General features: G+C 40.5%; 1 protein-coding gene across 2 annotated transcripts in view; it reads right to left on the reverse strand.

The window, feature by feature from the left end:
• Positions 1 to 14,848, reverse strand: part of LDLRAD4 (low density lipoprotein receptor class A domain containing 4) — a 285,488-nt gene that overhangs the window by 177,207 nt on the left and 93,433 nt on the right. For both annotated transcript variants that reach the window (XM_058043242.1, XM_058043335.1), the window contains exon 3: positions 5,181 to 5,639. In XM_058043242.1, the coding sequence (XP_057899225.1) occupies positions 5,181 to 5,220 (40 nt within the window). In that variant the 5' untranslated portion in view covers positions 5,221 to 5,639. The remainder of the gene's footprint in view (positions 1 to 5,180; positions 5,640 to 14,848) is intronic.

Raw genomic sequence — 14,848 nt, forward strand, 5'->3', positions numbered from 1 at the left:
GATCATCCTGGATGTCTCTGTGCCACACACTCCCCAGTGATGGAGGGCAGACTTCAGAATCGCACTGTTCTCCCAAATGAGCACTCAAAATACACACTAGTGAAGGAAGTGGCTGATTTTAAAAACAGACCTTGGCTGTCCAGAATTGCCACTGCTGTTATCCAGCACTGGTGTGGCACTGGGAATGGCCAGTGCAGAAGGTGCAAAACTTCATGTGCAAGCGAGAAGGTCCTTCTGACCATCACCCCAAAGGAGTGCTGTGTCACAGCCACATCCTGTCATGTCCCTCAGTGCATCAGACACGCCCTGACACAAATCTGGGCTGCTTCTGGCAACCAAGGGAAAAATCCACAGAAAGTTTGAGAGTTACTGCTCTGGTCTGAACAAGACCCTTTTTGCAGTTCCCAGGGGTCATGTTGTCTAGACCTCTGGCCATTCATTCTGCTTTTCTCTGGATGCTTCCAAGAGACCCACAGAGCACTGCTCAGAGCAGAAATAGTACATCAGCCACACAAATGCCAAGTGACTGGAAAAATCATTTTGCAGGCAGACTCCTGTCCATATATTCTAGCACAATATTCATGGGACAGAATTGTTGATTCATAGCCATTTTCTGAACTCTTGCAACTGCCCGTCTGTTTTCTGCAGACCTGGTGTTTCACCAGTTATTCTACATTTTGATTTGCACAGTTGATTATTCCTGTTGAACTACAATTTAGAACTTGTCCTTGATGAACTGCATCATATTTATTTCAGATCAGTTCTCCAATATATCACATTAATTTTGAATTCTAATCCTGTGCTCAGAGGGCTTACATCCTCCCCCTGGTTGGTGTCATCTAGAAATTTTGCATGCAGATTCTATCATCAAAATCATTAATTAAAATATTGAATATTTTCTGGCAATCTAGGGCAGAATCCCACTTGACAGATCCTTCTGGTTTGACTGTGAATCACTAGTAATTATTCTGAGCAGAGCTTTCCAGCCAACTGTGTACCCACCTTGTAGCCCATTGTGCCACCTTGTTTATGAGAAGCTGAAAAGACTTCCAAAAATCAAAATATATTATTTCTCTGCTTACAGGAAAATTAGGCTCCACTGACAAGGTACCTTCTGGGAAAAAAAATCCATACAAATTCATTTATCATATTATTATCTACAGGCTAATTATTAAAAAATATAGTTGACTCTTTGACTCAAACTTTTTTCCCCAAGAACATAAGATAAGCTAGCTACTCCAGTGGGGACATGGAAGGACCCAGAAGAGTTTATACATAGGCGCAGCGTTTGCTCCTTCATAGATTTTTTGAACCTAATCTGTCCTCCAAATGTTCTCCAGTGTTACCACTAATTGTTCAGAGATTGCTTCAGCTATTTCATCCAATGTTGAAGAGATAATTTAATAAACTCCATCTTGTTCTAAAACACCCATTATCCTATCTCATTAATTTATAATCTGTTCTTTTCCTGCTCTAGTTGGAATTCTTACTTTTCTCAAGGTCGCAGTTCTTTTCCTGCCACTTGATTCCAGACCATCCTTTTAGGCAAAGAACAATACAAACACTCACATGAACTACTCAATCCTCTCTGCACCATCAGATTATGAGTTTTTTAACTGACATTTTGTAATTCCCTGTCAACTAGTAGCCCAGAAACTCGGTCTTCCTCTTATTACTACTGAGAATGTGGTATGTTTCTTTGCTATCATACCCTTTATTAGTTGTACCTTGTTCTGTGAACTGGCCTACCTGATTTCACCCTTGCATTTTTCTCATCTTCTTTTACAGTCATCTCCAGTAACATATTGAGTTTCCACCTTACGTATGAGTCAAATTATCAGATCATATAATTTTGTCTCTTCTTGCCCTTTTTCTACTGGAATGCCTTTCATCTGGGCTTTTTTTACTCTTTATTTTGACTGGGAAAGAAAAAGTTATTTCCTTTTAAAATTGCCACAATTTCTCAGGCTTGTATCCCAGGAAACATTACCTATCAGTTCTATGAGTTCAATGCAATATACTTTCTTGCATACTATTGTTTTTATTCTCAAATTCTCTCTTCTCACCTTCTGAAGAAGGACAGGCTCACTCTTTCCTGATTGCTACCACTCAAATTGCATTTTACCATCATAGGCTCAGCCATCTCTTTCCTAACCAAGCCCAGGAGCACTTCTCTTCCACTGCTATTTCTACATTCTGTAATGCTGAACCTAGTACACTCACATGATCTACGGAATTCAGTATTTAGCACATAAAGTGGAAATACTCTAAACCTCTGCTATTGTTTGGTAATATATGATAAAATGACTGGGTGAGCCCATGTCTTGGGACAAGAGCCATCTGCAAGAAAGAGAATCTTTGGCATCAGTGCCAGTAAAATGAGCATACAGACAGGATCTAAATTTCTCCTAGCCATAACTGCAAACCTTTCCAGGTAACAGCAAACAGCAAAGTAGAAAAGAGGTTTAGGAAATACTCTAACCATGGCTGCACAGAGGCATTGTCCTCCCAGGCTTCTTTTGCCAGCACTCTGGTCAGCTGTAAATTGAAATTATTCCTCTGGTTGTTGCAATAGCTGCAATCACTTAGCATGTCTCAATTCAGTGTTGACACCACCCAGGCTTCAGATATCAAAGCTTTTTTGTACAAATTAGCTCCCTTCTCATGAGGCCATGCCCCCTCTGCTGCTAGCAGATATTGTTCTCTCCTACAGCTAAACTGGCACTCCAACAAAACAAAAGGAGCACTACAGCAAGGATCAGAGGAGCAACCATATGTACTGCCATTACATCCTTATTGCAACTCTTAAATTAGCATAACACACTCCAGTGGATTTCTCTGAGAAATACATACCTACCCAGTGTTTATTATTGCTGAGTACATCATATAAATCTAATAAGGAACAAGAAGGATCTCCAAAAATATAGATATCAATTTGATACAAGCTGGAAGTTTTCTCCTCATACAAAGGAAATAAAATTCAACCTGTTTCTTTAACAAGTCTCCTGAACGTTTGGTGCACCTTAATGTTTAATAATTCTTTAGTACAGCTGCCAAGATTTGAATATGTTTATTAACATCTTTACCTAAGGGCAATTCCAAAGGAATATAAGAATTTCTTACAGGAGACCAAGCAATCTTCATGCCATTAAGTCTCCAGAATAGGTCTGAATCTGAATCTGCTGGGTTGCACCACTGTCTGACCGTTGTCCTGGGCTTCCAAGGACCCCATTTCACCTCTCTGAATTTCATGCAGCTCTGCTTGCCAGGTGTTTTCCATCCAGCAGCAATCATGAAACCTCAGCTTTCCAACACACCCCTCCCCAAGCACCCTGGTCACAGTGCCAACTTCTGGGAGCTCAGGGGCAGCAGACACAGTGGCAGAAAAGTGTAAAACTGGACAGAAAATAATATAGTAATGCAAGGGTGTTAGAAGTGATAGGGTTTCCAGCAAAGGAGAGAGCCAGCTTAAGGAAGAGAGCAGATATCCTCACAGTTGGGAATTTTGGTGGAAAGCAAAAGAGTGACAAAAACTCCTAAGAAAGAGCTGAGGATTGGCAGTAAGCAGCAAGGACAAGAACAGCAGTGGGGAGCTTTAGGAGTGTGCTGCTGGCTAGACAGAGGAAGGAGAGCCCTGGGGTTGTCCCAGACTTCACCTCTCCCATCAGCACTGGAGCACATGTGGAGGAGAGTTCCTGTTTCCTCTCCTTCAGGACACGTCTCACTGGCACACACAGAAACCAGGCTGTAAATCAAAGCAAGGCAACACAGACAGCTCAGAGCTGCACCACCACTCCAAACTGCTGTGCTGGTGCAGACAGCTGGACACAGAATCACACCCACTGCAGCCAAAACTCCTCCTAAAGGCAAATATTTTATATTAGAAAAATAAACGTCTCGCACATCACTAGTTTATTTACACTGTGGAACTAATCCCTTATCTAGACCTACCAAAACAAGAGCAATATCCAGTTGATTTTCTATGCATTTTTTGCTGCATCTCAGCTGGCTGGCAGACATGGAAACAAAGCAGCAGGATCTGGTCATCCTCTTTTCCTCCTCCCACGTCTCAAATCAGAAACTATCCCATACAGGGAAAGCACTAAATGAACTCCAGCAGACTTTACACTAGAGGGAGCTTTCCTCAGAAAGTCATACCAGCGTGGCATCCTCTTTCTCACTGCATTATTTTTAATTCATCTACAGAGAAATACACCAGACTGAGGTGAAACAACTCCCATTCAGACCATCCAGTTTAGCCAGTTCAAGCACTGCAGCAGGCCAGTGGTGAGGAGGGGGAGTACAGAGAGGGTGCCTGGCAAGGTCTGCCCAGAGATGTGCTCCAGCAGACAAGATTAGGCTCAACACTGACATGTTGCTGAGAAGCCTCCTGATAATGAGCCATGTCCATCCTGCAGCCTCACCAAACTCCTGCGTTGAGCACAAGAGCAACTTTACAGACCATATTTTATACTGACCCAAGAGACCACTCATGGTTAAGCTGTTAATGAGTACTTTAACGAGGAAAGCTGAGATAAACCTTCCCCAAGGCTCATGGCCATCCATTTCTGAAAGCAGAAACATGGATAACTGTGTTCCTCACTGCTAGTACAAGTGTTGAACTGATCTTCAAGTAAATTGTTTTTAAATACTATTTAAGTTGAAAGTACTACAAGATGCTAATGACAGTCAGGACCTATTCATTTTCCAAACTCCAGTAAATCATCCTGAGAATATGAGTGGAACTACAACAGTGTCACATTCCTATTTTCTGGAAAAATCGCTTTGCCCAGGATTTTTCTCCTGGGAAGCTGAGAAGTCTCAGAGAAAAAGGAAAACAATAATTATCTGATTTGCTTCTCCTGTGTTTTGCTGCTTTGGAATGTCTTTGGAGATTGTTTAGCACAGATGGTTGTTTCATTGGATTTCTGGTGTGTTTTGGCTCAATGGCCAATCCGGGTCAAGCTGTGTCGAGACTCTGGAAAGAGTCACAAGTTTTCATTATTATCTTTTTAGCCTTCTGTAAGTATCCTTTCTGTATTCTTTAGTACAGTTTAATATTCTTTAATACAATGTAGTATCACAAAATAATAAATTAGTCTTCTGAGAACATGGAGTCAGATTCATCATTCCTTCCCTCCAGCCATGGGGCACCCAGCAAATACAACAGAAATCCTTACCTGTGAAAGCATTTGTGGCCTGAAAACCAGCTTCCTGCATACTGCTCTTCCAGAGAAGCTTGAGATTCCCGTCTCAACCTGTCCTTACTGGAGACAACTGCTGAGCTTGTTGCTGTCAAGTCACTTCCATCTTAGCTCGTCAGAGTCCATTTCTCTTTCCATTCCTGTATCTGGCACCATCCAGTTCCCACCTGTTCCCAGGTCTTTTGATGTGTAAGCAGAAGGGATCTGCACTGAAACTAAGGAGGAGTGTTGGACAGTCCCATCAACCAGCCAGCCAGAGGATTTGTGCCATGATGAATGTGAAAATGAAGCAAATCTCCTGTCGAGACTTCCCTTCCCTTTTACAATTAAGTTCTAATCCTGTGTTCATCCAGCACCATTTTTCCAGGTCTCGGCCAATGGTGACGGTTCAATTGTCTCTCCTCTCTTGTGTTCCTCTCCCCTCAGGCACGCTCACTGAGAAATTAAAAAAGAAGAGATTATGTTTCCTGATGACCTGTAGCAACACTAAAATTAACAGACTCCAGGGAACAAAAACCCAAAATACATTATCAGGGATTGATTGTACACATTAAAGGAGATCTTCAGAAGGCAAATCTTGCGATTTTGCTGAGATGCAAAGTGTGACCACACAGCTCTTTGAAGTGCAAAGAGGAACAGTGCTGAGGGTGTCATATGCATCTCTGAGAACATGATATGATTTACATTTCAAAAGCCATATTTAGCAGAGATGGGGGCAGCAATACAATAACAAAATTGCAGTTAAAAGAGAAAAGGAAAAATACTCAAGACTCTCAAGTCTAGTCTATTCAAAACCACAGTGAAACTATTAGCATTTCATATAGCTGCTTCCCTCCTTTTCTGGAGCAGGAAAAAAGAGAGCTGTGAGCCAACACTATATATGCCATTCTTACAGTCTTCTGCGGTTAAAAACCTCTGCATTTCTTCCTGTCGACTACCAAACTTTGTAGGTCTTGCTGTAGATTATCTTTTTAAAATCTCAATTGTAACACAGATGATACAATTCAGATGCCTTCAGACATTCAATGAGGTTGGTTAAAAACACCCACAGACTACTCAGGCAGAAAGGTGGTTACATTTTACTTGATACTGCTACTTCTATAAAGCATGGACACTTACAGCTCACTGGAAACTACAGCTTGTTCCAGACCCAGCTTTTAAAAACTAGGATAAAATTACTTTAATGGGCTTAAAGTGAACAGCAGACAGGCACACGTTGAAGAAGATTATTTTAGAAAACAAGGAAGAAAGAAAAGGGGACTTGGATGAGAACCTATCAGTCCCAAATCATCCTGTTCCTCGTGCAATGATGCTTGGCTCACTACTCCCAGCTCAGTGGCACAGGCAGGTTGAAAATATATCTGTGATGATCTTACGACCTATTAATGGATTTTAGATGATGAGCCCAGCCAGAGCTTGCACTACAGGACTGGACCCAAGGTCTACCTGCTGGGGCAGCCCCTGTCAGAGCATGGCAGTCCCAGCAGCCGCTGCTTTGCAGAGCTTTGCAAGAGCCAGCTCAGGGATATCCTAGAGAGTCCAAAACTGCAGAGAAGACTCTCATGCTCCTTGGGGTACAGTCAGCCAGGCCTCGAGGGCTTCATCAGGGACCCATCTTGGGTGAGGGACAGAAAGGATCTCTCCTCAAGTGTGCCACTGAAACCAAGTGAGCCTGACACCTGATGAATGTCATTTTCCTTGCAACACATTGAATGGAAGGTAGCTGCTAGCAAAGATGAATCTCAATGGTATTGCTTTTGCCCCCAATTTTCTTAATGCCACTATTACTGAAGAACACATGGTTTTTGTCTCAACACACAGCACAGGAACGACTGATTAGTTACCTGTATTCAAATACAGTCATCTGAATTCAAATCAAACAAGGTTACAGAACAGATTTTAAATCTTTTCCCCATTTCTTACCCAAACATCTCAAACTAATAGAGAATAAAGTGGAAATTAAGGGAGAAAGAAAAAAAAATTATGTGTAATATCTTTTATCAGAAAATACTGTGTAAAAAATTTTAGAATAGTGTTTAAAAAGCCATTATTCCTGAATATTATATAGGTCCTTGAGATACTCTTTCAACCCTTTGAAGTGCTCAATGCAACTAATAACAATTTCATATGAAGCTCTTTTATTCTAAAATATATATAACTGAGGAAATATAATATACATACACAGCAGCATATAGTTCTTTTGGGTCTTAACATTGTGCTAATTATTCTATAATGACTATAGGTGGATGCTGTACTCATTTCCCCAGCTTTCTCTCTAGTGGCCTAAGTTTCCTCTGTATTTCTAAGAGGAGATCCATATTTACAGTTACAGTCTTCTAACTTTTGATTCTGGTTTATAAATCCAAAATTTTGATGCTTCTATTTTCAACATTCTCATTTCACATCTTAGAGATGCTCAAGAGATGTGCAGTAACACATTTAGCATCCAGAGAAATTCTCATTTTTGATTTCTATATATTAGATATAATAAACTTCTAATTCTTAAAAGAATAAAGTATTTTCACTTTACTGAAAATTAATATTTTAGGAAAAGAATAATTATTCTCCACATCTTCAACAGTTTTGCTAAACTAGTTAAGAACCCAGTAGTGCTGAAGAAACGCTGGAACACAGGCACTTTCAGTAACAACTCCTTATTCACAAGGAAAGATGTAATTTTAACAACATTACAAGATACTGAAACATTTCAAGAGTTTATTTAGACCTTAATATTCAAAGGATAGTGCTCTGCATCAGGTTTAAGTCCTTCCTCAAGGACTCAAGGTATGCTGATATCTCTTGATTGCCCTGAGTGTTTTCTATACTGCAAAAGTGCTCTTCTCCCGTGCCAGATAACAAACTCAGAGGTGGCTGCAGGATGGAAGGAACTGGAGCAGGATGTTGGGGCAAGCCTGTGCAGTGCTCAGCCCTTGCTGGGCCTTGTCACCGTTCAAAACCAACTTCAGTACTTATAAAATGCTTGTCCCTTACAGCTATGTAGCCTATTTGGTGATCCTTCTCATTAGGCAAACTTTAGTCAGTCACATTTGCACAATTTCAGGTTTCTCAGATTATTAATGCATCCAAGTGAAGATGACAAAGCAGCAAAAATTACACCACAGCAAATAAGGAAAACTGAAAATTCCAATTAGAACAGCATGCAGAGCTACAACCTTTCTATTGTACTTCACGTTGTCCAGAAATTTTCCACTAAAGCTGAGCTTATGTTTAAAGGGAGGAGTTTTATGTTTGTTTCCCAACACACTGGTATGTTTGCATGCATGGAAAGGGTCAGGACCTCTGCTGACACATTTCAGTGCTTATCCTTTTCTACCAGAGTGGTGTAGAAATGCTGAACCAACCTGCTTAAGGCCCCAAAAAGTGAAAATACCTATCTAAAAATGAGAGAATAAACCATACTGATAGAAATGTAATAAGGTGTGATGTAACTTTTTTGCAACCTGCAGAGACCCCAGTGGGAACTGATGGCTAGCGAGAGAAAATGTGGACTAGAAATAATAGAGATGTTCTCTTTGCTCCATCTGTTGCCTTCCTTCCAATAGCAACAAGAACTCTGCTTCCACTTCTGCTTTCATTCATCTACTCTGCAGTGTTTTATGAGTCTCAGAAGCAAACCAGAGCAAACCATTGTGGTGTATAAATATATAGCTGGGCTATAAGGACTTTTGGCTACTATGCACTTACAAAATGGAGTATCTAGAAGAAAAATCAAACCCACTTATTTTCATCCTCTCTGCTTTTCTCAGATTTGGTCCTGAGGAAGACACAACCATCTAAACCTCACATGAATTGCAAACAGAAAGTATTTTGACTTTTTTAACATCTTTTGTGTCTTACACATTCTCATGGAATATTTCGCTAGTAAACATGTTATTTCCCTTTTCTAAACTTTCAAAGATGCAAAAGGGTAACAGTAAAAAAAGAATCTGAGGGAGAAAAGCAAGCAAAGAGTATAATGAAATTCTGCATTAATATCTACATTTTATGAAGTATTATGCAACCATCAGCCAGGACAAGACTGGAGGAACTTGTTCTGAAAGAAGAAGTGAAATATTGCTTTTTCCAAGACTGATATTTCTGTAACATCTTGAAAAACTCAAAAGCACTGGCTGACATGTAAATGCTGCAATTTGGTTTGGTTTTTTTTTTTTTTTTTTTGTTTGGAGAGGGGATTTTTCCATTTCCTTTCACTATATAAAGTCTGCTTCTCTGGCTCATGCTTTGGTTCCCACACAGGCTTGAAGAACTCACTCAATGTGTTGCCAGAAGAGCTACATCCATAGGAAACATTTCCTGTGATAGCCCTTGGCATCCTTTGGGATGCTAAAGGACAGCATTTCACTAAGGTGTACAACACATTTCCCAACAGGAATATCTGCGCAGGGAGCCCACGCATTCACATTTTTAAGAAAGTTACTGGACAACTTGTGAGCTGTGCTTTAAATTAAATTAATCCAGGGAGGACTCATGCTTGGATTTCTTGCTTTCAGGTGAAGGAGTGTAAAAGGGGAGAGAGCTGGAGCTACCCTGCCCTGCTCTCCCTGTGGTCCCTGCAGAAGGAGGGTGCAGCAGGGGCAGCCTCACTCCATGGATGAACGGAGGGCAGGAGCACGGCGGGCTGGGCTGGCAGCATCCCATCCCAACGGGAGATGGGAGCACATCTCCAAGGACAGAAGTCTTCAGGCTGAAACCCACACAAGCACTGAACTACCAGCATGCTTCAACACTTTGCTGAAGTAATGCCTATACTTCCCATAGGTTAAGGCAGCATAGACTTGGATAACAACTTGGATAGTTGTTTCCAGGTAGAAAAATACTTGCAACTTTTTTTTTTTTTTAATTTAACTGTTTTGTTTCAAAATATCTTTTAAAGTTTGCTACAGCCATTTAAAATGAAGCTCTTGTGGACACATATAGCTCACCTCTCCAGCTCCTTTTGGATTTACCAAGTTTTCCAGGGTTTGTTTTTGCTTCTCACAGAGATTCAAAACTAGATAAATTAATAGCAACCAATTCTACCTGATCTTTTTCAGTGGTAAAGCCTGCATTTTACTGTGTGATCCTCATTTATTTTATTTACTGCTATCTATAATTTGTCTTCCTTCCAAGATAGCATTGCACCAGTGCTAAGTAAATCCTGCTTCTTGGGAAACACTGTGCTCTATAACTCAGACCACTTAAAAAACTCAAAGCAACTTTCACAGGAGACCATACACAAATCAAGCAGAAAACCAGATGTTCGAAATATGTTTATCTAAGCACATCTTTCTCTCTGTCACACACGCATGCACACATATAATTTGCTTTTACTTCCATATTTGCATAGGTCAGTTGGGACTTTTTAACCAGCTGCTGTATTTTACTTTTTTGGTGCATTTCAGTGACATACAAAATGAGTTTATATGTTATGTTATACACATTTATTTTCCTACAGATATTCTCAGATACTCTTAGGCTTGTCAAGGAATCGTGTCAAAGCTTTTTCTTACTTCTTTTTTGTTACAACACTCCCTAAATTGGGGGAAATGGACAACAAGCAAAGCAAGGTGGTCTTTTTTTATTAGCTGAAGCAGGAAACAGGTCTTGAGAAGAGGGCTTATGGCCAAACCCCAGCAGTGTTTTTCCTAGCCTGTTAAGAAAATGTTCTATAAAGCAAAATATATCCCAAATACAAGCACACACTACAAAAAAACATTGCAGACAAGATCCAGCTAAAAAGGAAAAGGATAACTGTTCCAGTACAGACACTTCTCCTCCTCTTCCTCCTGTTTATTTCTTTCTGGAATGAAGAAACACACTGAAGCAATGGCAAAAAATTGGTCTGTCTGGTAACTTCATGCTGAAGTAAATAGCCTCTGGTAACCATGTAGAAAGTATTATTTCCCAGAATTACAGAATATGCCAAGTTGGAAGAAAAATTATTGAGTCCAGCTCCAGGCCCTGCACGGCACCATCCCCAAGAGTCACACCATGTGTCTGAGAGCACTGTCCAAGCAGTTCTTGAACTCAGGCAGCCTTGCTGCTGTGACCACTTCCTTGGGAAGCCTTTCACATAGGAAGAAATCTTACAAATAACTAATAACACAAACAAACATGCCACAATCTCTTCCATTCATCTTGTTAAGTGAAATAATTGAATCCTCTATTTTCTATCTCTGCAAACAAACTAAGAAGCCATTTTATCATATCTGTGCTGACAGAATGCAGTCAGTGGAAATCTTTACTAAGATCTCCACGGCAAATGACTGGATTTGGATGAGATAAGTATTGGGAGAAATTGTACAAGTTGTGTAATGCAGTGCAAGTAAGAAGACTGCATTGTTTATTTTTGCAGCTTAATAAAACTATAATTATCAGAATCTGTCACAAGAAGTTATTAATCATGCTGCCCTGTGAACCTGACCGGTCAAAGAAAAACTTGACCTCTAAATTTTATTTGCCAAAATAACAAAAAGGTAGTAAGAGCAGAATCCAGTCTCAGTATTTTCCCAGAAAGGGTCACTATTTGAATTTGCAGAAGGCTGGTAGAAGCAAAAATTACACTGAACAGTAATTGAACAGATTGAGAAAAAGATGACAAATTTTTGACTGGTGTTTCTGTGACTTGTTTGGGAAATGAGCAGTAGACAGAATCCATGGGAATCCTGCATATCTCAAGACTGAGTATCCAACATCTAGCTACAATCCAAAAGGCATTTAGCAATGCTGCACACCACTGGAAAAACTGTGGTTGTCAGTCACAGCTGCAGAACCTGACCATCCAGACAAGGAGCAGCAGGACAGGGAAGTGACTCATTTAACCCTCTCATGCCACAATGGATGTGTGAGCAAGGAGGGGAGAACTTAGGAGAACACAACACAGTGTGCTCTGCTGTCAGACCATCATCAATGCGGAGCTGAGCATACGATGAGACACATTTGTCTCCTTCTCCACTCCCACAGAAACCCATGGCTGCTTCAACAAAATCTTTCTTCTGGCTCCCGTTCACCTCATCCTGAGAACCCACCACACAGACACACTCACTGTATGTTGTTTACAAGCTCTCCATTTGCCAAGTTCCTGGTTTTTTATCAGCCAACACAAGCTCCTCAAGCTCTTTATTTAAGCTTTTAGGTGTAACGGGAGCACACGGTTATTTGCCATCTCTGTGCATTTCTGTTGCATAATAAAAGCAAATGGGCAGTGCTTCTTTTCTGGAGCAAATTACAATTATGTCATACATGCCCATCATCCCCAGAGGATCCAATGTCAGGCTTCCCCTCTCCACTGACAGCATTTTCTGGGCAAGGGCATCACATCCACCAAAAAAAGGTGCACAGATGATAGCAGCTTCTCCCACTGCATTGATCAGAGCAGCCAAAATGCCTATTACACACAAAGAAGACACAGACACACACACCTACTACGCTCAAAAAAGTCAAGAGTTGTGTGGATCTAACCAAGCTGCACTTTGTTTCTGAAAGCAGAAATATCTGCACATTGTTCTGGAAAGAAAGTGTCGAAGACAGTATCTCTCATGTGGAAATCTCAAGCATCTTAGGGGCACGGAATGACAAGAGTCCTCCCACAGTACAGGAGACCATGGAAGTAAAAATATAAGGGAATCTAAAAATTCAAGGGTTGGTTAATAAGAGTTACCCAAAATTATTCCAATTTCTATCAAAACACAGGGTACAACTGAAAAAGCACAACACTATGCTCATTTCGACAAATGCAAAATGCAGAAGAGAACAGTTCTAACTGTAAGGAAAAAAGAACTGATGCTGAAGAGACATTCAGGGGTGAGGAAGCTGCTGGAGAATGAAACCACAGTCTTGGAATACAAAGCTACTACCTACACAGCACTGGGGCTTGCTATGCACAACTCTGGGGAGTGAGTGTGCTCCGCCAGCCTGAAGAGGGAAACAGCATCCTGTGCACCTGGGCCAAGATCAAAGCAAATTCTCTTCTACTAAGGAGTCAAACACGAGTTATACAATTGAATTCGCATAAACTGACACCATATTATTTGAAGAAACACTGATAAGAATGGCCTAACTTTCTGGAATGCTGAATCAGTCAGTGCAATTAACACCCATCTGCTGTGATCAGCAGCTGTTCAGGGGGGCAAGGAAAGAGAAAAGTCCACTAGTATTTTATGCACATTACTACCCAAAACTAGTTCTAGCTTCTTGTGAATCAAGCCATACCACAAAACTTCATTTGGTTTATTGACAGTGACTCAGGAGCCAACATCATCTGCATGCTGCGTGAAGAAATGCAAATGGAACATTATCCAGACAAGAAAAACCCAACTTGAAGAAAATTTTGACAGCACTGAGCACATCAGCTACAGGGTGTTCCCAGAACTACTTGGAGCAGCACAGGAGACACAGGCAGTCTGTGCAGTGCAGGCTCATGTGTATGCCTCTCCCAGCCTCAAGAAGGCGTGCAACTATTTCTGACTGCACAGATCCACTTTACTTCCAGTACCATAGAAATCTTAAAAAGATGTGTGACTGTATCTAAAGGGGCCCTTGTTATAACAAATACCTAAAACTTCTCCTATAGAATGGCACCAGATTTCAGATGACTGAAAATCCATGAGTTATGCTGATGCACACTCTACCAGCTCTTTCGCATTAAACCACAACCATGTACATGACGCAATAGGAGTTTTAAATTCCTGTTTGTCTCCATTAAGACCGGGTCTTCATTTTGACCAGTATCTAACCAAACTGGTATGTTTAAATTGCATCTCCACCATTACATTATGGCTGAGTTCTGAACTTAATGGAACAATTCAGATGGATCCAAACCATTTCTTCAACATGGTCTCCTGCTGCTCTGCTTTCCAGAGCATCCACTTGAATGTCATCCTCTGAATGACACTAGATAACAACAAGATTAATATGTATCAGAAGCCATATCTGAGCAAAACTTTCTCCTGTGTCCACAGTGGTGTTGTCCATGCCAGACTAAGGAAAATGAACTTTGCCTTATTGCTCAATAATCCAGATAACACTGAGGAAAGTGCTCTTTCAGCATTTTAAAGGTGTGTGCTTTTGAGCCCTACAGTCAATGGGGCATAAGTAATTGCCTCAGCAAGTCTTAGCTACAATTAACAACACAATTTTACTCCAGTGTTTAACACATAAATGAGAAAAGGAACAAAATAATGGGTTAGTATTTCTTGTATTTTTCTTGGACTTAGTACATTGGACTTCATATTTCTGGGCATGTTATCTGATCTCTCTGGGCTTCAGATCAAGTCACTAAAGTACATATAACTTCTACCTGTGGATTAAGGAGCTATAAAAAGCTTAGGGAACAGAAGTGTTACTGGTAAAACAGACAGAAAATGCTAAAGGAGAGCTTTGATTAATTTTTGTTCTCAAGAGAATATATCATTCTGCCAAAATCCAAACCAACTCAATTAGCACTGTAAAATCATGCCAAAGAAAGAGTTTTAACTAAGGTAGAGTCAATGATTCTTTATTTCCAGGTAATACCAACACACATACTCTGCTTCAAGTCTGGCCTTCTTCAAAAAATATACTGGAAAACTACTCCAAAAACTCACAAAAAAATCACATGAAAAGCACATCAGGAAAGCAGTATCCTATGGTGATCAGCTAAATCT

Source organism: Melospiza georgiana, chromosome 1 (assembly GCF_028018845.1).
Source record: "Melospiza georgiana isolate bMelGeo1 chromosome 1, bMelGeo1.pri, whole genome shotgun sequence".
Lineage (NCBI taxonomy): Eukaryota > Metazoa > Chordata > Aves > Passeriformes > Passerellidae > Melospiza > Melospiza georgiana.